The sequence below is a fragment of the Erithacus rubecula genome, assembly GCF_903797595.1.
Source record: "Erithacus rubecula genome assembly, chromosome: 9".
Lineage (NCBI taxonomy): Eukaryota > Metazoa > Chordata > Aves > Passeriformes > Muscicapidae > Erithacus > Erithacus rubecula.
In genome coordinates, this window is record NC_136660.1 from 12,833,061 (window position 1) to 12,855,704 (window position 22,644).

The following is a 22,644-nucleotide window of genomic DNA, read 5'->3' on the forward strand; positions in this document are numbered from 1 at the left end:
TACAGTGTTTAATAAATCTTCAAAAATAAAATGTACCAAACAAGTAATGTAAATATAGTTACTATTAATGGGTATTACAGTAATATGAAGAGACCAACAGACACACATTTTTTAATCGGAAACATCTCGTGTTCTAAGTTCAAGTGAAGAATGATATTCAGCCTTTCATAATGGAGCTTTGCATCAGCATCACTCCTACAATTTGTTTAATCTAGGAAGTCACTGATTAGGTCCTGTGCTATAAATGAATGTTACTACTATGAAAATAAGGACTGTAAACAGCCATAGTTTAAGAAAGATAGAAAAAGGGAATGTATGTTGATGTTGGTGAACACTCATGACAAGACTGCTTATATATTATTTTATTTTTGAGTATGATATTAATTTCATCTTCTGTCATATTACCCAGTCATATTATATTCCTTGTATCCCCATATGTTCTCTAGCTGTAAGTTTAAAAAATATTTTAAAAGGAGCTGTGCTGGTTGATTTTGCAGGTTCTTTTCCCAATTTTGTTCAGAAAAGAATGCATTTTTATTGTCCTTAAAGTTCATAACTATAAACAGAAGCATTGATTAATTCTACTGTAAAACTACTACTGCTAACTCTGAAAGTCACTTTTCCTCAGTTTTTATAGTTTTTAGTATATTGCTTTAAGGATAATTGTGGGGCTTTTTTCTGAGGTGTTATACCTTTTTATATTTTCAAAACCATGAATGGGTATGATTGTTTAAACACAGTCATACATGGGCTGCAGTTCATCCTGTTTCTGTTGAATATCCTTCCTAGGACAGTGACTTTTGTGAGAAGAGAGGGAGCAGGTTTTATTTGTATTTTTTCCAGAAGATTTTAAGTATAGTATTTCCCTGATGAACTGAGTGAGGTCCTTGTTTCAAAGCCACTTCTGACTACAATAGGGAAAATACTATTCAGTGTGACTAAAAAGTATTTGCAGAATTTTTGGTAGGTTTAAATTATTCTTTTTTTTTTTCTTTGTTTTTAGAGAAAATGTGAATTAGAGTATGAAGTACTCTAATTGAATGTGAATTTTCCATAAAGAGGTCCATAGGAGTTCATGCAAGCAGAAAAATATGAAAAATACTTAGGACTTTACACAGAAACTGTAAAATACCTTAGTTCTTTAATTTAGGAATCATAATTTTCTCATGTATTTTTTATGTATTTACATGTTCACACTCAATTCTGAGTGTTTAGCAGTGAAAACTGAAGAGGTGAGTGTACTGAGAAGCAGCCAAATTATCTGTGAAAAAGCATTATTTATTTCTATTAGTTTGTTTCTGGCTACTGATGTAGCTAAGGTTTCTGTTTGTCTTTCTGCTCTCATACATTGAGACTTTCTTTTTCAAGCTATCTAAATTATGAAAATGTGAAGTCTGCAAAGGAAAGATAATATGTATTATACATAAAATTTTGAGTAAGTTCTTTAGGGAGTCTATTTCTTTTGGAAAATGATCACCAGGTTCTAGAGTCCAAAGTATGCGGATGTATACAAGTACCTATAAAAAAAACCTGTGACAAATTCTAGTCTAAGTTCCTATTTGCTTTGTTTCTTTCCAGTAATTCCATCAAGCTAGTGAATCTGTGCTCTATATTTATCAGCACGTGGCTGACAGCAGCTGGGTTCATACATTTGGTGAGTGCATTTGCAAACCCCTGATGGACTTTGATGGACCACGGGCTCTCTGAGCTGCTTTACTGCTGACCCCACACTGCTCTTGGTAGTGCTGTACTCCAAAGATAGAGTGCCATGAAGAGGCATCCCCCAAGTTTAGGCTTGTTCTGTCTCTAAGAGAGGTGGGAGCAGTGAGTTTGGGCACCCCAAATGTCTCGAGTCCCTCAGTGGGATGTGAGCAGCAGGTGGCGGTGTTCGCCAGGGAACTCCCTTAACATCCCCATGGCCGTCCGGAGCAGCTTCCCTGGCTCTGCTTTGGAGCTGCATCCAGATGGGCAGGATTAAATTCAAATTCCTTCTTTGCTTGCTGAATCAGTCATTTAATGCTTGCCCTTATAAAGATGCACAGAGATTTTGAATGCTTTAATTTATGTTATATTTCTTATTCACGTAGAACCATATTTTTATGCTCCTCTGGGCAAATGTAACATTTCTATCTAGAAACAATCCTTTTTCTGGTTTTGAACAAACAGAGCACACCACCCCTTAAATATTATATCAAGACCAAGGGAATGTTGTTTTCTAGGATTTGGGTTTTTTTCCTTTGTTTTTCAGCAAAAGTTTTTCTATTCTACTGTAGGAAACACTCCAAGTTTTACTGTGAAACAGATTTTAGATGGCACACTCCTTTCCCACTGACAAATTTATAATTTTGTCTCAAGAGTGGCTGACTTTTTTAAAAATTAGTAGCATACCACTAAAGGTGTCAGTAATGCCTTCAATAGCTACATAATCTTTTAAAACAAAAAACATTGAGGAGTATAATTGTAAAGTAAAATTCAAAGTAAGATTTACTCTGAAAATACTGTGAACACATTTTTATTAAATTAACTTACCTAACTACATGAGTAAGTTACATTATTTAGTGGTGCCTGGAAAAGATACTTCCCATAAATTATCTGAGTAGCAAGGCTGTATATATTGGCAAAAGAGCTGCAGTTCTCTGGCACATGGTCAGGTTCTGTATTTGATCAAAATAAATCACAGGAAAGGATTCAGAGTTCATATTATATGCCAAATTATATCTCTATACACACACACAGAGACACATGCATATATGGGTAGAGTTAATTCAGAGTTAGAGTTAACTGTAATTAATACATTTCATTCTATGTTTTCCTGTACGTTGCAGGTGGAGAACTCAGGGGATCCATGGGAAAATTTCCAAAATAATCAACCGCTAACATATTGGGAATGTGTTTATTTGCTGATGGTTACGATGTCCACCGTTGGCTATGGAGATGTTTATGCAAAAACAACCCTTGGTCGCCTTTTCATGGTCTTCTTCATCCTTGGGGGATTGGTAAAAATTCTTCTTTATATTCTTCTTAATACTCCAGTTACCTTAAGACTTGATCCTGTATATCTCAATGTTGTAATTAAGGAAACAATATCTGGATTAGTAAACTAAAATTAATTATAAAACATTAAATATGTTTAATGTGCATTTTTTTCCTGTAGATATGTATTTTAGCAGAGCTTGTCAAATTAGTCCAGAATTAGAATTTTTCTAATCCATTTAAATGAGTAATGCATGTGTCTACATAAAGTGCCTTAATATTTCAACATATAATGTTATTTGTAGTCTTCTACTTCCTAGTGACTGTCTGTAGAGCATTTTTGGAGGTTGCTATTGATATTTAAAGGCACTTTGCGGTTTCAGAAGTCCTACCCACCCTTCTGTGTTCCTTCCCAGAATTCCAACAAACACTGTGGCTTTGGACTGCCTTAAAGAGCAGCTTGCCTGATCTAGATGATGGCAAACCACATTCTCTTTAATTTCAAACATCCCTTCATGTCATGTAGTACAGTTTTAGCTCACAATTTATCACACAACCATAACCAGTATCCTTTTATATCAGCAATTTCTTGTGTTTTTTGTCCTGTATTAAACAGCACCCAAGTTCCTATTTGTCTTGTCAATTTTTCCATTATTGATCAGTGCTAGTAATATTGTTACACTTGTTGCAATGTTGTCTAAATCAGCAAAGTTTATTTCAGTACTTGCACTGTGCAAGGTAAATGCTTTGCGGATGACTCGTAATATACATCGTGCCCATACACACATGTGTATATTGCTATTTTACCCTCCTCCACTGATTTCACATATGCATGCATCTCACAGAGGTGATATGTATATAACCAATGTTATGAATGCTATATATGAGACACACACAGATACTCATGAGCATTACATATATGCATTCCCATCTCTGTTTATTGATATGGCAGTAGCTCTTCGAAGTATCCAGCCACAACAAAGCTGTTTGTTGGACAAAACATGGCAGAACAATTTTTATTTTCTCCTCAAAACCTTTTCTCTATCACGTGTTCTTCCAATCCTTCTAAACCCAAGAACTTTTGGAAGAGTTTTTTTTTTGGGGGGCGGGAGGGGTGATTTTTTTGTTTCTTGATGGGGAAATAATCCCTGATTTCATCTTGTTTTTGTCTTCTTTTTAATTCTTGCAATGGAGGGAAGAGTCTGTGTTTTAAAAGAGAAATGTAACAACAATGATAATACTTGGATTTGTTTTTCTTGCAGTGGGGCTTGGATAGGTTTTTTTCCCCCTCCCCTCTTCAGGAAGAAAGAGGCATAACTGTTTTTTGTGATTTCATACCAGTTTGAAGTAATTTTGTTCTTGTTTTGTTTTATGTGTCCATTTTTCCTCTTTTGACTGTTTTCTTTATTTATAAGGTGTGTACCTTCTCCAAGACCAACTTTTGTATTGAGCCCTCTTGTTTTGTTTGATAAGAACATTTTCATTTTTAAAAAAGTTTTCTTTTTAAATGAACTGCATAAATCTTACTCTTTTTGCATTTTCAGATCTTAAAAATATATACCTTCTGAAAATATTCACCATCCCCCTTTCTTTGGCCTCTCTTTTTAGTCTTTTCTTCTGTCTCCTATCTTCTTCTTAGGCCATGTTTGCCAGCTACGTCCCTGAAATCATAGAGTTAATAGGAAACCGCAAGAAATATGGTGGTTCCTATAGTGCGGTTAGTGGAAGAAAGTAAGTATCCCAAGAGGCTCTGCTGCCTCTGCTGCAGTAGAACACTCTCTGCATGCCATTTTCTTTTTTTTTTTTTTTTTTGTGTTCTTGTTTCATGCATGTAGGCAATGTTTGCTCGCTACGTGCCAGAAATTGCTGCTCTCATCCTTAATCGGAAGAAATACGGCGGAACTTTTAACTCAACCCGAGGCAGAAAGTAAGTCCAAAAAGACCAGGTGTGGTTGTGGGACTCTAAAGAGCCCCTGAAGGTGGTAATAGCTGACTCACAGCTTACAAGGCTGTATTCTTTGACATCAGATGTTACCACTGAGAGTTGTCACACTAGAATTGGAGATCTGGGCTGTGCTATGGTACAAGTCACAACATTTTGTCCCTATTCAAGAGAACCTGGATACCACCCAGACTATACTGACATATCTTGTAAAAAGTGCTGCTCTTACATGTACAGTTAACTTCTGCAGCAAGGGTGAGTTGTCACTTCACCATTTTGGGCATCAGAATATTGCGTGGTTTATCTCTTAACTAAGTGACAATCATAACTCATATGATTTGCAAACAACTCAGTTCTTCAGAAAACTTTGTTTTACTGGATGCGAAATAGGAGATATACATTGACCAGTTTGTTCTGTTGGACTGACTATATAAGAAGTCTAATAGTCCTGTTTCTGAATGCTCAACCAGCAGATTCAGATCTCATAAAGCTTTTTTTGACTTTCCATGAATGTTGCAAACTCCTATAATTTTAGAATCTGTGACCAGGGATTTTAAAGCAATTCTCTTCCCTGTACTACATTAAACATATCCAAAGAAGAGCAGGCAGTAGCCATAATATCAAAATGGTAAAAATGGTAAAAAACCAAACCTGCTATTTTTACCTGGTGGCAAAGGTTAAATTGTATTGGACCACATTACCTCATTACATTTGTATTGAAAGGCTGCTTGTTTTCTTTACCAGGTTAAAACCAGTTTTTTTCTTGCATTCCCAGCTCCTGGGTGTGCTGGGCTAGATGTCCTTGGTGATATAGTGCAATACAGCACAATATCACCTTCAGTGTTGCCATCTTCATTTCATTACATATCATCATGGCATCCACTGGTACAGCATATTTGCCCTGAAAGTCTATTCACACAGAGACTGCTTTTCATATGATATAAATAAGATACTGCAAGAAATTTATCTAATAAATTGTCCCTCTTCTTACTTTAAGATGATAATTTTTACTTCATTCCTTTCAAATCACCATACAACATTTTGTTGAACTAGATTATGGTTTTATCAAGTTATTTCTCCTCTCTGTGTAGCAGAAAGACTGCAAATGTCCCACAGAGCTAATTCTAGAGTACTGTTTTATATCTCTGTGCAGATAAATCAAAGTTTTAAAGTTAGCTATAACTTGTAGTATTTTCTGTTCAATAATACTCAAGCAATTAGAAAACTTCAATACATGCATTTATTGAGTTACCCTCAAATGTCTAAGGTAAACTGTAAACACTGATGTTGGAAACTTGCATCACTTACCTAGACAAACTGAATGCTTTGATTTATTTCTGGGAATGAATAGTATTGTTGATTTCCCAAAAATTTTATTTGTGAAGAGGCCAAGACTCAGTTTCATATTTATATTCGTACTTTTTTTATCAAAGAGAAGTTTTTCAAACTCAAAACATATCCCTCTGTTTTCAAAGCTCCAGAGGAGTTATAGCAGAGGGGAATGTCTTTAAAACCTGTTGTACACAGTTTGTCCCTCCCCTTCTACATTGTCACTAGTACCCAGCATTGCTCAGATGTCTCTAAATTTGGACCTGATCTTCAGTCAGAATCCCACATCCTGAAAAGCTCAACTTCAGATTACAGGCTTCTGCTAGCTTTGGGGCGTGCTTAATTTTATTTTTTCACTTTTTGTTTTTTGTCTTTCTTCATATGCACTATCTGTTTGGTTTTTATCTCATTCTGTCATAAGTGCTTTTTCTGCTGATCTCTACTGCTCATATAATTTGTTGCTTGAATCTCAGCTCTGTCATCAGCATACAAACTGTTCCATTTACTTTATGCATTGTTTTCTGGTTCAATTATTAATTACTAAGTAGTTTAAAGATGTCCTTTGCTCATGTGGGTCTTTCATCAGAGAGTCTAAGCTTGGGAACTGCACAGTAAAAAGCCATTAGCACTCCTTGTTTGATGTTGCTTTTGCAGTCAGTAGAACATGATTGATGAAATGTTATGTTTGGCCAAAATTGAAGTTTTCATTTGGAATTCAGTGTTGAGAGAATGGATTGTCAGAACCAATAAGTTTTCCTTTGCTTGGGATATGGGCATGTGGTAGTAATTAGCAGTATAAGGTCTTTAGTTGAGCAACCAAGCATAGATTCTGGCAGCAAAAAAAAAGGGGAAACTACAGTTGTTCTATTTCTAACGTCAGAAAGTTTCCAGATAAAATTAAATACATTTCCAATAGGAAAACAGCTGAATTTTGATGTAAGATAGTTTCAGCCCTTTAGATGGCAAATGTGTGTGCTTTTAAACTCTGTACAAAATAGATAAATGCATGGAATCTTCTTTGTAGCATCTACATACAGGTATACATTGTCGTGGCTTAACCCCAGCTAGCAACCAAGTCAGGAAACAGCACAACATGTTGCCTCCTAACTCTGTGTGTGTAATAACATGATTATTAAGCATTTAGGTCAGAAATTAAAACCAGTGTATGATTATGTATGTTTTGAGTTTTGCACTAAGTGACTTTAATACTGTGGAGAGCCTTGCTGCAGAATTTTGACTGTGAAGGAGCTAGAATGGATGTATAAGAATTATTGATACAAACTTCACTAACTAAAGAAGAGAAATAACCAACACACCAAGTTTGCTCTCACATTTTTCTTTTCAGCCAATAAAGTCCTGAAAGGATCATACACTGTGTAGGATTCATTTTACATAATACAGAACCTTATTTTTGTCTTAGATGAGACCTATGCATACAAACTTCAGAAACAAAAATAGTTTGTAAACAGTATGCAGTTGTCACTGGTTAAACTTTCTAGATAATAGGTTAATTTAGTTGTGAAAGTCCACAGGGAATTTTTTGGGATTTTAAATTGAATTATAATTCCTGCTCTGTAGTATTATTGTAAGTGAGATTTCTAAGTAACAGGAATTTCTTTATAGTCTTCAGTTCTTTTCTGTTTAAAGCTTTTAATTTGACTTTGTTTATGCTTTTTCTCTGAATTATTTGTAGAATTAATGAGTTAATATTCAAGGGATCATTTTAAAGTGATGTTTCTAAAGTGAAGTATCATAAAAGGATGAAAAGGTATCTGCCACTCTGTCCCCACAGTTAGTTCTAGAATAGAGCATGAAACCTGCAGTTTCGTTCATGCATTCATACCTCTGGAAGGGTCATTGATCACTTTGGATGAATTTCTAAAGTGCTGTAATTACCTGTAATCTTCAGTCTTTAAATCTGTTAAAATAAGGCCTTTTCTTTTCAAGAAAATCTTGGGTTTGGATAAGTAGATTTATGTTATAGCACTATTTATCTGATGTTTCAGAAATTACGTGTTTGGTTCCGGCCAAAATAGGACTTACAAGATCATCTGAGTTATTCTTAGAAAAAACTCCCTAAGTTTATTTTGCTTACTTTTTAAAAATATTCATATTACTGAGGTGTCATATGTGATGTGGTTAAAAATCCAGATATGTTTTACCTCTACTAATACATAATTAAATTTTTTTCTGCATTTACTTTTGAATCAAGATTGTTCTTGGACCATTGCTGTATTCATGTGTGCACACGATCAGACTGGATTTTAATTCTGTTAAATATTTTCCAGTTGAAGATGTTAACTTACTGTAAATCGGTGTGCACAAAGCTCTAAAAAAGCATATGGAAAGAACATTTGTAAACTGATGAACTCAGCCTGAATAACTTACTGATTTTTTTCAGTCTTTACATTGAATTGATGACTTCTAATTCCATAGACTAAATTATATTGTCTTTTTTTATATAAAACTGTCACCAGATCCCATGCAAAGTGTTTATGAGGGCAGAAAGTAGATCACAGCTTTCCATGAAGAGGTATGTCAGAGAGAGCAATGACCTGGCTGAGCAGGGAGGTTGGTCCAGAAGAGCCACTGTGGTCTCTTCCCACCTGACCCATTCTGTGATTCCAGGCATGTCTATATAAACTGCTTATTGTGTCACCAGAGTACAGATTTATGCTAGACTATGTAAAAATAAATTATCCACAGACATTATTGTAGTTAATATGTAAGATTAAAAATGCATTTTAATGAAAACACAGTCCTTTACTGTGCAAGGTATTAGAACCTCCTGTTTCTCTTCTCTCATGATCTGCTCTGCTTCCCAGAGATTTCTTCAGATTTCTTAAATTTACAAGCCATAAATTATCAAATCATCAACATATCAACAGGAATAATCATCTGTTAGAAATTCCTTCCAGAAGGAAACATGGGATTCAATAACTAAACTTCACAGAGGAAAATAAAAACTGTAGACAGATAGATATGGTAAACAGAAAGACAAACAGATAATTTAAGTTGACAGGCCATATTGTACTCATTAGACATTTGAATTTCATTACAAATTAGGAAAAAAAAGTAAAAGTTAAGGCTTAACCAAAGAAAAGGTCCATTTGCTGCAGTAATGAGAGGCATAGCTCCAAAGAAAGTGACATTAAATTCTTATATTAAATAATTTGATGCAATATGTAAGATATTATTTTTTCAGTGAGATGAGAATGTAATAAGAGAATGTGACATGGATTACATTATGATCCCAGGGGTATCTCTATTTCCCATCTGCTAGTCATTCTTCTAATCCCAGTTTTTCAAATGAAATTTCATTTAGTGATAAAGAAAATCTGATGAGTGTTAAATAGACTGACAGAAGAAATAGACAAACTTTTTTTTTTTCCAATTTTGTGTGCATATTAAAATATAACCATTCTTTTGAAAGTAAGAAAGGAAATCTGGGAAGTGACATGTAAGAACATCATGACTTTAAAATGTGTATTTTAGGTCTCATATCATGTTCCATTCCTACAATAATAGTCCTTATTTTATATTTCTAGTTGGAGTTGTAGAAGTTCCTTTTCTCTGCTTAAACTTTAAAAGAAAACCCCTTCTGTATTTGGCATCAAACAGCAGTAGTTGCAGTTCAAATTTTGACTCAAGAAATCTGGTTTATATATCTGCTGATCTACCATATTCTACAAACTGCACAGACCATGGCATTCCAGGCTGTGTAATGTGAGATGGCAGAAGTGATTAATTGATCAGCAAGTTTTAGAGACTTCTTGCCTTCACGCAGGTTCTATTGCAGAAAATTAGTCATGATATTTTGGGATGATTTCTATGGAAAAAAATGCATTGGCTCTGCTCATGGATAAAATGCTCAAAAATCTGAAGATCCTTTCCTAACTCAGGGATAGCTTAAAAAGGATTTAATTATTTTTAGACTCATTGAGCACTTAAAAAACATGCAAGGTGATTTGAAAATGAGTTATAATGAGAGAATGCAATGTATTTCAACTGCAATGCAGTTGATTTCAAAAGTAAAAACAGGATGGTTGTGTGTGTGCTATCTGCCACACAAAATGGTGCAAAAATGAATCTGGGGTTTGGAGGAATTAGAACAATAGATTAAGGTCTATTTGAAAGTGAGATGCTAATGTGGAGGTGCAGATTGCCCCTGCATTTTACTGTTAACTTTCCAGTATGGGCTCCTTGTGCATTCAGCAGTTTTTACTTCTGTTTATAGTAAATTATAGACTTTTGTCTTCTGGTAATAGATGTGTGTTGTGCCTAAATATTGTGATATTTTTCATAAAAGCAGAAATACTCTAAAAAATATTGCCATTCAGACTGAACGAAAGGATGACTATTCATGCCTTAAACTATAGCAGGAGCCTCTTAACTAATCCAGACCCTGGAAGAAGCAAATCACTGTGCTTTCATTTTATTATGGCTGGTTTGGAGGTGTGCATCAAACAAAGAGTATTAACAATTTTTAACTTGGTTTGTAGAGAAACACTGCAAAATTCCTTAGATCATGATCATATAAATGCAAGATAAATTAATTTAGCTGTAGCTGAGCAAAGTTGAAATAAACAAAGCAGCCCAGAGTGAGTCATGTAGAATAGCATGCCATTGCAAACAGACTTGGATTAAAACCGAAATATGAAGTTAGGCAAAGTGTGCTACTTATCCTGGATTAAAGGAGCTGAAACACACTCTTTTATTGGTCACAAAGTGACTTAATATTTGCATCAGAGGAAATTTCAAATATCTGACATTCCCAATTCATGTTAATCTGATGTAAGATCCAGTAGGGTTCCACTGATCTGTACTGTGCACCATATACTGAATGGAGCTTTTTGGTTGCTTCCTGGTATTGCCTAATCCCTTTTTCTTTATTCATAATTTAAAAGAGAATCCAAAGGCATGGAACCTGGTGGAAAGAACAGATATTTTCTGTCAGAATTAAGCACAGCAGCTGCGAAAGTACACTCTACACTCTGGTTCCTAAATAGCTGACAGTTGAAGCTATTAGGTCCAATTTACAGAAATTTGAAGTACCTGAGATATGTTTTCACATACTGCAATTACATATCCTCTGGCCATATGCTTGTATATTTTTAGTGCTGAAACCTATTTTAGTGTCTGCAACACTTGTTAGTAACTGCAACACTTTTGAGATTTTTCAGGAATAAAGAGAATAATAAAAATCTACTTTTGAACAGTTGTAGGAGAAAAAAAATGTTAAACTTGCTTGACAGACAATTTGCTGTATCCTTTAATATTTTCTGCTTGCCTCCTTTTTACTAGAAGATTTATAGAGCTTGATGGGAGAATCAGATTGAGAAATTAGCTTATAGTTTAATTATTTTTTTACTGTACACATGGTTACATAAGACATCCTTAGAGGACCATCATCCTTGGGCTCAGGTCTTCTGTGGAAAAGAAGGGAAAACACTTCAAATTGTGGCTGCACAGCACTTACTGCTCTAATGGAGTTAGTCTAAAAGGGAAGTTTATATTGAAATAAGAGAAAGACACTGAAGCACACACATGAAGTTTTGAGCTGAATTATCAGAATCCTGAATAATGTTTGGTAGATCATGAAAAGCAGAAACATCTAGAAATGTACTGTAAACTGGTATGTTTAAGAATGCATATCAGTAATAGATAAACAAGCAGTTTTAAATATGCAGTCTCTGCTGACATTTATTGACTTTTTTCAATAAGAAAATATGACTGGCATCCATCATTTCTTTGAGCTAAACCTGTTAGACTTTAAATGTCTGCTTCAACCACAGCAGCCTGCTGCTGGTATATAAAGAGTTTATAGATGGTCAGTAGATGAAGGAATGATCAGAATTCTAAGCAGAAATACCACAAAAAGATCTGAGCATATGTATTTGATATAAATACCGTAATTTTATAGAGCCATCTAGATCAATATGCAGCACACTTCCTTTAGTTTCTTGACAAGTGAACAGCAAGTATTCAACTGAGTACTGAACAGAATTTCATATTTATTATTTTTGATTTATTAGGACAGACTAGTTGGAGTGACTTTTTTCAGGTTCTTTATACTCGCTCCAATAAAATGGATATTTCTTGCAAAATAAATAGGCAAAAGATTTGCCTTTTGTATTGTGTTCTGTGAAGGAAGAGCTCTGCAAGGATTCTTTTAAAAGAATCCCATTCACAGAGGATCTGTTTTCGTTTACAGTCCTATTTACATGGTTTAAGTGTATGTTCTCAATTATCTTATACCAGAAACCTAGATGTTTTAATTTTTGCTAATTTCATTGTTTTCCTAACTGAAACAGTTTCACTCTATAGTAGCTTTGGATTTTTTTATCACCATTTTTGTTTACTTTATAAGAAGCTGGAGTATTTTCATTAAATGGATCATTATGTCAATGCTAGAGTGAGAAAAAAGGTAGAGAATTTAAATTATGTAGAATCACAGTTGAAATCAACTGTGTACACCTGTGACAATTCTTCATATTTAAAATATTTTCATACTGTTTCGTATTTCTTAAATTCATTTTGAGAATGCTAAATAAATATGGGAGAGGATGGATTAGCCCATCTTTGTTGATAGAATATGACTCCTGATAAGCATTTGATTCTTTGTAAAAGATTTCTTTGGAGCATCACAATTATGTGATATGGATTCCCACTGATATGTTAAACCAGATTCACATGTGATATGTTTACCAATGACAACAACTACTTGACAAATACCTTAGTCCTCCTAAATACCTATCAGTAAAAAAAAAGTCAATATTCTTAATTCATGTTTTTCAGTATGGCAAGGGACTTTATACCCACTCTTTTGCAGAAAACAAAAGATATACACTATGTTGGCTTTACTTTCTCAGTGCATGGAAAAAAAGGGTCTTAAAAAATTTAATAGTGAATACAAAGGTTACTGAAACCAAGAGAGGAAGTTATAAATCTTCAAATCGTATACTGGACAGATTGCAATATTATAAGCTCTTCAAGTTTTCTTAAATAATATACCTAATAATTCTCTATGGACAAGTAGGAAGTCTGTTTTCAATTTCTTTTACTGTAAGCAAAAATATAACTTACATTAAAGGAGGGTTTTTTTGTGTGAGTTTTCAACCAAAAATGAATGCAAGCATCTTATCAGAAAATATTCTTTGAATGAATTGGTTTTTTTGCATCTGCTTTTAGCAGGAGCTTTTTGTGGCAAAGAACCTCTGAAGGTATCTGAGAGCATGAATTACCTTGTAGTCTTTTGATACTCTGATAATTTCTTCTGCAATACAATATTTTGGGTTGAACAGATATACTTTTAAAATGTGGGCTTTAAGTAATGGTAGGAAAGAACCCATATTAAGTGAAATCAGCCAGGGAGGTAATCAGTTTTCTCCATAGGAATGTAGGAGTGTATCAGAAGAGCATTCAGGAAGAGACACAGCTAAAACTAACAGCACTGCAGAATCTGCAGAAAGGAATTCCCTTACACTCAAGAACTATTTTTGCTATCAAAAGCAATGTATAAGCTATCCAGATGGAAAGTTCAGTTTTTTTAATTAGTAAGAGATGCAGACATTTGAAGAAAATAATACCCATAGTTTAAAATCGGCCAACTTGGAAAATGTGCACAGACAGTATAAGGAATGTAAATTATTATTTTTAGCTGCTATTTATAATTTCCTTGGCATTTGGTGGGTTTTTCATGCTAGATGGGTTTACAGTCAGAAAAATGTTGAATACCACCAGACAGAAAGAATTTCCCTATATGTTAGTGTAATGTAGTGTACCAAACAGTCTGTTCAAAATTAACATCAAATAAACTAGTAAGATTTTAAATATCTCTTCAGAATGTGAAGCTTCCTGAGGTTTTCCATTGCTGCTTTATGTATAACCATGCAGTGAGTCACACATGCACTCCTCTGGCAGCTCAGGGGAAACAGGAGAGTCCTTCTGGTGGGGACAGTGCAGGTTCTCCTCAGTGCCCAGCATGCTTCAAACTCTGCCAGGTTGCAAAGCTCCCAAAAGAAACCTCCAGAGGGTCCCTTGCCCCGAGGAAAAAGGCTGACCTGATGTATTTAACATCTTGTTTTCTGATACTGTGTTTGCCATCTCATAAAAGAGAAAATTTTAGCTCATATTTTTGTGTTTTTAAGTGTTTGCAGTTCAAGGACATTTATTGCACCTAAAACTTGTACTATTAAAAAGGGGAAAAAAAAGACAAAGCAGAAACTATGAATAGCAGTTTTAGCAATCAACATTCAGATATCAAGTCCTATGTTAAATACAAACCAGCATGGCCAGAGTCTCTTAAGAACTTCTATTTCTTGCCTGTAAAATAAAATGAAGCAATTGAAATTTTAGATTGTTGCTATTTCTAAAATTGCATTTGAGTCCTGGTGATGTCATTAAGTACTGATATAAAAGGAGTTATCGTATTTCAAAATAAATGTTTAACGCACTGTGCTCTGCCAGAAAAGTGGTAATAGTAAACAATGACTTATTTGTTGTAAAGTACTCTATTTCTAGGATTTATGACAAGAAAAAGAATTTTTTCTTGTTGCTTATGGCCTGTAATTGGCAAGGTTTGCACTACCTTCCTTGGCATAAAAGTCTGCTTCAATACAAAAATATTGAATCATTTTAGGGAGATTTGCTGTCATAACCCAAAAGTTTAAACAGTAAATCTCATTAGAGGAGTTAAAGATATCGAGAAAGATGTTTAAAGAGAACAAATATGACTTTCAAAGGGACTGGTTAATATAGTGCACTAACATATGTATATAACTGATCCTACTTACTGCTAAATGTGTAATACAACATGGGCAAGTGGCTTTACAGGTAAGAGCGTGTATATATATATACATTTGCAGTTGCAAAAAAACCTTTTGGAGTTGATAGTTTTTTTCTCTGACTTCATGGAATAGGATCTAGAGAAACATCAAGAAGAAAATAATGCTCTTGTTTCTCAAGTGATCATTTTCATCTCTGCTTGCTTGCTTGCTTGTTTTAACTTTGTAAGATTTACTCTGATTTTTCTATAACAGGCACATAGTTGTCTGTGGTCACATAACACTTGAAAGTGTGTCGAACTTCCTGAAGGACTTCCTGCACAAGGATAGGGATGATGTCAATGTAGAAATCGTCTTTCTGCATAAGTGAGTAATCTTTGTAATATTTGTAATGTTTGTTTCAAGCAAAGAGACTTCAGACCCAGTTGTGTTGTTTGTGATGTAGACAGCTCAAGGTATAGTTGAAGTGGGCATTGGGTTATGGAATGAAAAATACTGAAATGCAAATATATATATCAGAGATGCTTTTTCGTGGTAAATATTCATGGGTAAACTACCAAAATTAGTAACATCAGTAAAAACTAATGAAAAACACTGTATGGTGTACAAACTCATGTCATTTAGAAATACTTTTTCACCCTCGATTTCTCTAGGAAGAACACTTACTTCCACTTGCAGAGTATTTTTAAAATGAAAAATGTGGGTGCAGATTCAATTTTTATATAACAGATACTTTGCAAATGTTTTGATGCTAGAAATGAAATTCTTGTCATGGTGATAACCATTACTGCTCTTTATTACATTATATTCACATAGCTACACCCACATAGGAATTGGTACATACATATATATCTTGCCTTTTTTTGATGTGGAATTTGGAAAGAAGTCTTAATGAGGTTGGTGTTTCCTACAGGCTCTACATGATGTGCAAGTTAATAATAATTTAATAAGTAATACAATGCCAAATAGCCATGCCAACAGGAGGAACTGCTAGAAAAAGGCCATGTGATAGGAAACAGTATCCTCTCTGTTCTGTAATGACATCTTTTTAAAAGAGTTGCAAGTTACAAATAAGTATTATTTTTGCATTTAGCATTGAATTCTGTAATTTTATAAAAGAAAATTATTGAGAAATTAAGGAATAATTTGTGAAGACTCAACAGTGGAAGCTGAAAACTAAAAATCAGCAGCAGTCCTTTCAATTTGAGCAAGTGATGATATACTCAAGTAACTACATCATATTTTTGCATTCCCTCTCTATGTAATAACAAATGACTGTGAGAGGAATATGGAGATCAGGATTTCCACAGTGAAAGTATGTGGTGATAGGAATCAGGAAACTGCACATTCACATGGAAAGGGTTTAGCACCTTGCTACTTGTTTGTGCCTGTAGCTATTAAATCCTTTCTAATCTAATGAATGGCACCAGAAAAGATATTTACAGTGTTGGTGCCATGTTATGTAATTGACTGTAATCCATTTAATTTTTCCTTTTGTTCCTGGCAAAATGAAATGAGACAGAAAGTCACAGCATTGTTGTTTGTTTTAATTGTAGCTCATACAGGCCACAGGGTCTCTGTCTGATTTCTTTTTCTGGTTTTTTAGTGATCTTGCACTGAGCTGTTTTATTCAACACAGCCATTGTGGGAATGGTGGGGAATGCAGAGGATTGTGTTGGTACTGAGTAATTTTTGGGTAGAATGCTGGGAGAGGATCTTTTCAAATGTTTCACCCATACTTCTGGATTCACATCCCTTGGAAATATGCACACGATGAATGTGGGGAGTAGCACAAGGGGGGCCAGAAGCACTGCAGACAAAAGTAAGGCAGTGAAAACAATGCAGTGTTTATCTTTTAAGTAAGGCATGCTGTTTCCACACCATAGAAAAAGCATCAGCAGAAGTCTGAATATCTAAAATAAATAAGTGGGTGGGTTTGTAAATGCAGGAATGGAGCAGTTGTGGAAACCAACTTCTCATTTCTCTTGTGTTTTCTTCCTCTTTCCAATGCAGTATCTCCCCTAACCTTGAGCTGGAAGCTCTTTTTAAACGACACTTCACTCAGGTGGAATTTTATCAGGGTTCAGTCCTTAATCCCCATGACCTGGCGAGAGTGAAGGTAACAGCTCTGTTGTTCTGTTCTCCTGCTAACTGACCTCTTTCTAAGTACTCCTTGCATTATTTGGAAAAAAAAACCACTAAAGCCCTTCATATAATGGAATGTTCTTCCATCTCTATTATCTTAAGTTGTAAATGATATCTGTCCTGATAAACTTTTTGCCCCCACATCTTTAGATCATCAATGCTACAGCAACAGTGACTTAAGATACATTGTCTGCCATTCCATTGAACTCTTTATGAATTTTTCATTGATGTTTGTAATTCAAAAGTGTATTTTACATTAATGTTTGATATAGCAAGATACTGTCTTACAGTAGTTTCTCAAATTTAATTTATCAGAACAATTAAAAAACATTTTCTCATCCTTGAAACCCTTTTCCTGTTGTCTAGAATCCTGAAAGAAAAATACAAGATTTTTGGTAGATAAAATTAGATGGTGTTACTTATTTAGATATTTATTTTCTAGAATTTCAAAATGGTAAATTATTTTGTTCTCCTAAAGCGTGAAGCTTAAAAAAAAAAAAAAATTAAAGAAAAGTCAAGTTGTCACATACATTGTTAATTTTTTGTTTCTCTTTCTCCCCAGTGGAATTTAAACTGGCTGCTTAAGCCAAGAATATTTTAGTACAGTGTTATTAACACTTTCTGGAGTACTAATCATGTCTTTTTTCCATTTTGACTGCAGAAATTGCTTAAGCTTTATGTAGTCCAGTGCACACTGTTTTAGTTCATCAGAGCATGTTCTGATTATGACCATAAAATAGTGTGTTCTTATTTTGTGTTTTGTATTCCACCCTTCTTTGTGTTGATATTTGGTTGTATACACTGGAAAATACTTTTGTTATCTGCTGTAAAGCTCAGGTTTGTGTGAATCTAGAGGTCCTGTGGATAGATCAGTTGTCATCCTCTTGCTTTCTAAATCTGGTGCTCAGATTTTAAATCAGTTCAGCCACCTCTTCCTGTCTTGAATAGGAAGGTACTTACACTCCCAAACAAAGCTGCAGGACTTGTGGGAGCACTGTACTGATGTAACAGGAACTTCCCGTGGATTTGGAAGTCTAAATTCAGGAATCCGGTACAAAAAAATTAACATTTCCAACCTTGTGGCTCAGCTGATACAAAGTAAGAGTAATCAATTGAACTGCTCACCTGCTCTGATGATCATAAGCAAGTTTCAAGAAATTCTCTGTGTACATCAGAGTGATCATAATCACTATCATGAACTCATCGTGTCAGCCTAGAAATGTTTTTGATTAGCAGTATTGAGAACTGACACACTCATGCAGGCAATGCTGGATTCCCTGATAGTTTTTGAGGAAAGAAGAGCTGGAAAGAGACATTGTTTTTCATGTTTCCTTTGTCTTTGGTGTCTCAGATAGAGTCAGCAGATGCGTGCCTAATCCTTGCCAATAAATACTGCGCTGACCCAGATGCTGAAGATGCCTCCAATATTATGAGGTAAACTCTGTAGTTTTTAATAGCTTTTTGGTTCTTAACTCTGATTAGCTAATTTTATATCTGATCAGTTGCACTTAAAGAACACACTAGGATTTCTTTTTTAGAGGACAATTTAGAAGATCCTCACAGAAGTGTCCAGAGGTGAGAATACCCTAAATTCCTACCTCAGCTGTTTCATCTGTCTGCTTTAGTGTGTCAGGATAGACATTTGGAGCACAGCCTTTGGCACTCTGAGCCGTTTTGCAGTAGCTATGGTTTGAGTATTCCTAGCAGAATGCAGAGAGGAAAGGGAATGTACTTGGGTTGGTGCAACAATTCCTGGCATGAGCACATGCACTGCTTCAGCCGTGGGACAGAGGCACCTACGGCATTTCATTCCCTGCTGCTCTTGCTGGTTCTGCTACTACACATAATGCACTGCTCAGGGGTAGCAAACTGTACAAGGGAGCTGTCTCCTGTCTCCATTGTGCTTTTTCTACACTGAAGACCCTTCACTGCTTGTTCTGGTTGACAAGGCATTTATGACATGATATGGCAGATCTCCTCTTGCTTTCCTCTTTGTAGTCTCTGAAGGGAGGAGATGAAACAGTCACTCAGTAGATGGCAGCTAGAGTTACAACAAACCTAAGCCATTCCATTCTTTGTTTTGTTTACGCAATCTTAGTTTTAATGAGACCAGTCTCCTTTTTAAAATTAAAATCTCAGCGATAGATCTAAAGTTCTCTAGCATTGGATTGGCCAGTGTTATAAACTGATTTTACTGGCTTTTCAGATGTTTCCATGCTGTGTATTGAAGGAAGGGGAGGGATAAAAAAATGCTACTAAAATTGCTCTTCTGGAAAACTACCACTGTGTACAAGTAGCTATCTGAGAAAGACATAAGGCTAAAATATTCCTAGTTTCATTTTACAAACATGGTTTGAGTTGAAATGCAAGAATCTTTATTTTGATATTGATTGCATAAATGCATAAAAAATATTCCAGTGGCAGATTGATTCTAAGTAGATTTAATAAATTTAATGTAATAAAATGCAAAAAAATGTAATGTGAGAGTGAAATTCTCTTGTGTTTTCTCACCATTTAATTTTTAAAAATCGAATGTTTAAATAAAAAAAATCTGCAAGAAGTGGAAAATAAGAAGAAAGACTTGTTAAAATAGTGCAATTTTAAAATGTTTCCTGTTCTAATTTGATATGCTTAAAAGCACAAGCCAGGCCAGTGCAAGATACATTCTACAAAACACCAATGTGAACACTTATGGCATTAAGTCTTATAAGACTGATGACTCCTTAATAAGTTAGATTTTTTTCATTGTTTTATTTTCTTTTTCTACCTTCAGTTTTTAAATACAAGACTTTTTCATTTTTTCAGCTGTTCATCTCTTTAATTTTGCTCAATTCTTTTTTATAGTACGTTACCAATTCATGCATTTCTCAAACATTTTTATTTCCAGCCACTTAAAATCTGTATACAGTTGAATATATCTTGGATTCATCTAGTAATTTAGAATGCAGAAAATGTGCAGATTATGAAAGTAGCCCTATGTTTTATAAATTCATCATTCAGCTATCAGTTTTTATATTGATCTTTAGATTATTCCATCAAATTTAAGATGAATTTGCATTTGTAACACAAAATCATTATTCAAGGTGTTTAGATATGATGAATGTCTAGCAGCTATAAATAAATAATATGCAATGGGGCAGAAAGAAATTAATTTTTTCAGGAATTTATCACTGGGAAATTTGATCAAGTATGTTGATTCGAAAACACGAAGATAATCACTGAGGATGATGTAACAATTCCAACTGCATTATTTTCCTAAGAGAATGAGTATCTGAACAGAGCTGCTAAAACAAATCTCTTTTTCTGTGAACTGCACAAGAGCAAACCATTCTACTGAAAATTTCCTGAGGTTTATTGGTCTCAGGTACTAGCCACTAATTCTTACCTCAGTTTGATTAGGTGCAAATATTTCAAAGGTCTGACAACTGCTTTACAGTTTTAATAGTGGGACTTGACAACACAGTAAAATAGAGGTATTTGGATGCATTACCCAAATACCCTATCAGTTAAAAGTTTTCTTAATAGGTTTTTCCTTTTCTTTTTAGAGTTATTTCCATAAAGAATTATCACCCGAAGATAAGAATTATCACTCAGATGTTGCAGTACCACAATAAGGTAATGTGATGGCCAATGTTTCTTCTGAGTTTTTTGCTACATTGCATTCACTCGTACATAATTTTTCTAGTTCCAGTCACATGGAACAAGCATTTTTCTTTCCAAACTAAAATGTCTTAATAAACCTTGTCATGTAATCTAATTACAAAATAGTTTAGATTTATTTGTGTGTGCAAGGGACTATCAAAATCTTGACATTTATTAATTGCCTAGGATTTAATTCTCAAAGCTACAGTGTCCATAGTTGTTACTGATTCCAGATGACCTTTCACCACTTCAGTTCTGTAAGTTCTGCTCTTACTGCCCTATTGGAGGTTATTGTGATTTTTCGATTCTGGCACAACCATGTAGACATGAAATTGCCAAGCAGTAGGTACAAAATAAATACATTTATGTGTTTTTTAATATAAAACACAGCTCAGTTGTGGGATTTGGTACTAAGAATATTTGAAGTTCAAAATTATTAATCCACTTTGGAAAGGAATTTGAAAAATTTTTTGACAGTAAAATTGTGGCCCTTAAACACAATGAAGTCAATTTATTCAAATCCTGAGATGAGGAAGTCCATAAACTGCTGACTAACAGGGTTAGGAAGTGTATATCAGATAACACAGTACTCACATGTGGCTTATTTTATTAGCTCTGGAAGAATCAACCACTGCCCAGCATTTGGGAAAAGGCTTGACTGGGTAAACCTTCATTTGATGAAATGCACAATAAATCTGGTACTAGGAACCAGATATAACAATTATACAACTCCTTATAGTTGCTAGGGCAAGGACAACTACCTTTGCTTTTTATGTCCTCTTCCCATATGTTATGGAAGAAGCCTTTTTATAGAATAAAAGCAAGGTGTTTCTCTGCCTTAAACAGCAGAGGGGAAGTTTTTTAAATACTGCAGTTTGTTTGCTATTTCAATGGTTATGTCTTCAAGAATGGCTTTAACAAAGTGCTGAACTGTAGAATTAACTTTAGGAAGGGAAACAAGAAGGAAACACTCTGTGCTTCCTAGTATCTGTGCAAACATAAAAGTTACATGCCAGAGAAAATCCAAGATTTATGCCAATTACTGAACAGTATTTATACTTATCTAAGGGATCAGTTTCAGTACTGCAAGTGTGTCTTGCTCAGTTATTTTCTTCATTCTGTCCTTATAAATAACATTATTAGAAAAAAAGTTCGGATTTTCACTGTCAAGTAATGTTTGTCAGGGTGGAAGAAATGAAATAGAAAAGAGAGAAGATGTTGTATATGTTTTAAAATTATAGTATTCTTTGAACGTTGCAGCTTCATATAAATTGTAATCTAAGTTGTATTAGCTTCCTGTATTCTGTGTGTGGTTCTTATCAGTCAGACAGTAGTTCAAAGTGCTGTAAAAGGAAAATGCAGAAGGGAAGGAAAGCTTTGCAATATTCTGCTTGTCCAGGTATGAGGATGGACCTGACAAAGTGCCACAGCCAGCATGTCTTGAGAAATGTAAGATTTTATCTCTAGTAGGTAAGAGTGGAGCACTTAGTATAAAATTTAACTCAGAGTGCTTCTGCCTATACAGAAAAAGTCAAGGCATTAGCAGAGAAAATCATTCACTGCTGTCTTCTATTTCTGATTCTTCACCTGTGGAATATTCTGTTTGTTTGTTTTCCAGGCCCATCTACTAAATATCCCGAGCTGGAACTGGAAGGAAGGGGATGATGCAATCTGTCTTGCAGAGCTGAAGCTGGGTTTCATAGCCCAGAGCTGCCTGGCACCAGGCCTTTCAACAATGTTAGCCAACCTCTTCTCTATGAGGTCATTCATAAAGGTAATGCCTTGTCTCATTAGAACATATTAGTCTGCAATTCAGCCTGTCAGAGA

At 34.7% G+C, this 22,644-nt stretch overlaps 1 protein-coding gene across 14 annotated transcripts in view; it reads left to right on the forward strand.

Annotated features, from left to right (window-relative positions):
- Nucleotides 1–22,644, forward strand: part of KCNMA1 (potassium calcium-activated channel subfamily M alpha 1) — a 421,118-nt gene that overhangs the window by 274,885 nt on the left and 123,589 nt on the right. For all 14 annotated transcript variants that reach the window (XM_079312583.1, XM_079312582.1, XM_079312580.1 and 11 more), the window contains 8 exons: nucleotides 1,579–1,654; nucleotides 2,826–2,996; nucleotides 4,613–4,704; nucleotides 15,286–15,396; nucleotides 17,044–17,149; nucleotides 18,527–18,609; nucleotides 20,721–20,790; nucleotides 22,436–22,591. In XM_079312583.1, the coding sequence (XP_079168709.1) occupies nucleotides 1,579–1,654; nucleotides 2,826–2,996; nucleotides 4,613–4,704; nucleotides 15,286–15,396; nucleotides 17,044–17,149; nucleotides 18,527–18,609; nucleotides 20,721–20,790; nucleotides 22,436–22,591 (865 nt within the window). The remainder of the gene's footprint in view (nucleotides 1–1,578; nucleotides 1,655–2,825; nucleotides 2,997–4,612; nucleotides 4,705–15,285; nucleotides 15,397–17,043; nucleotides 17,150–18,526; nucleotides 18,610–20,720; nucleotides 20,791–22,435; nucleotides 22,592–22,644) is intronic.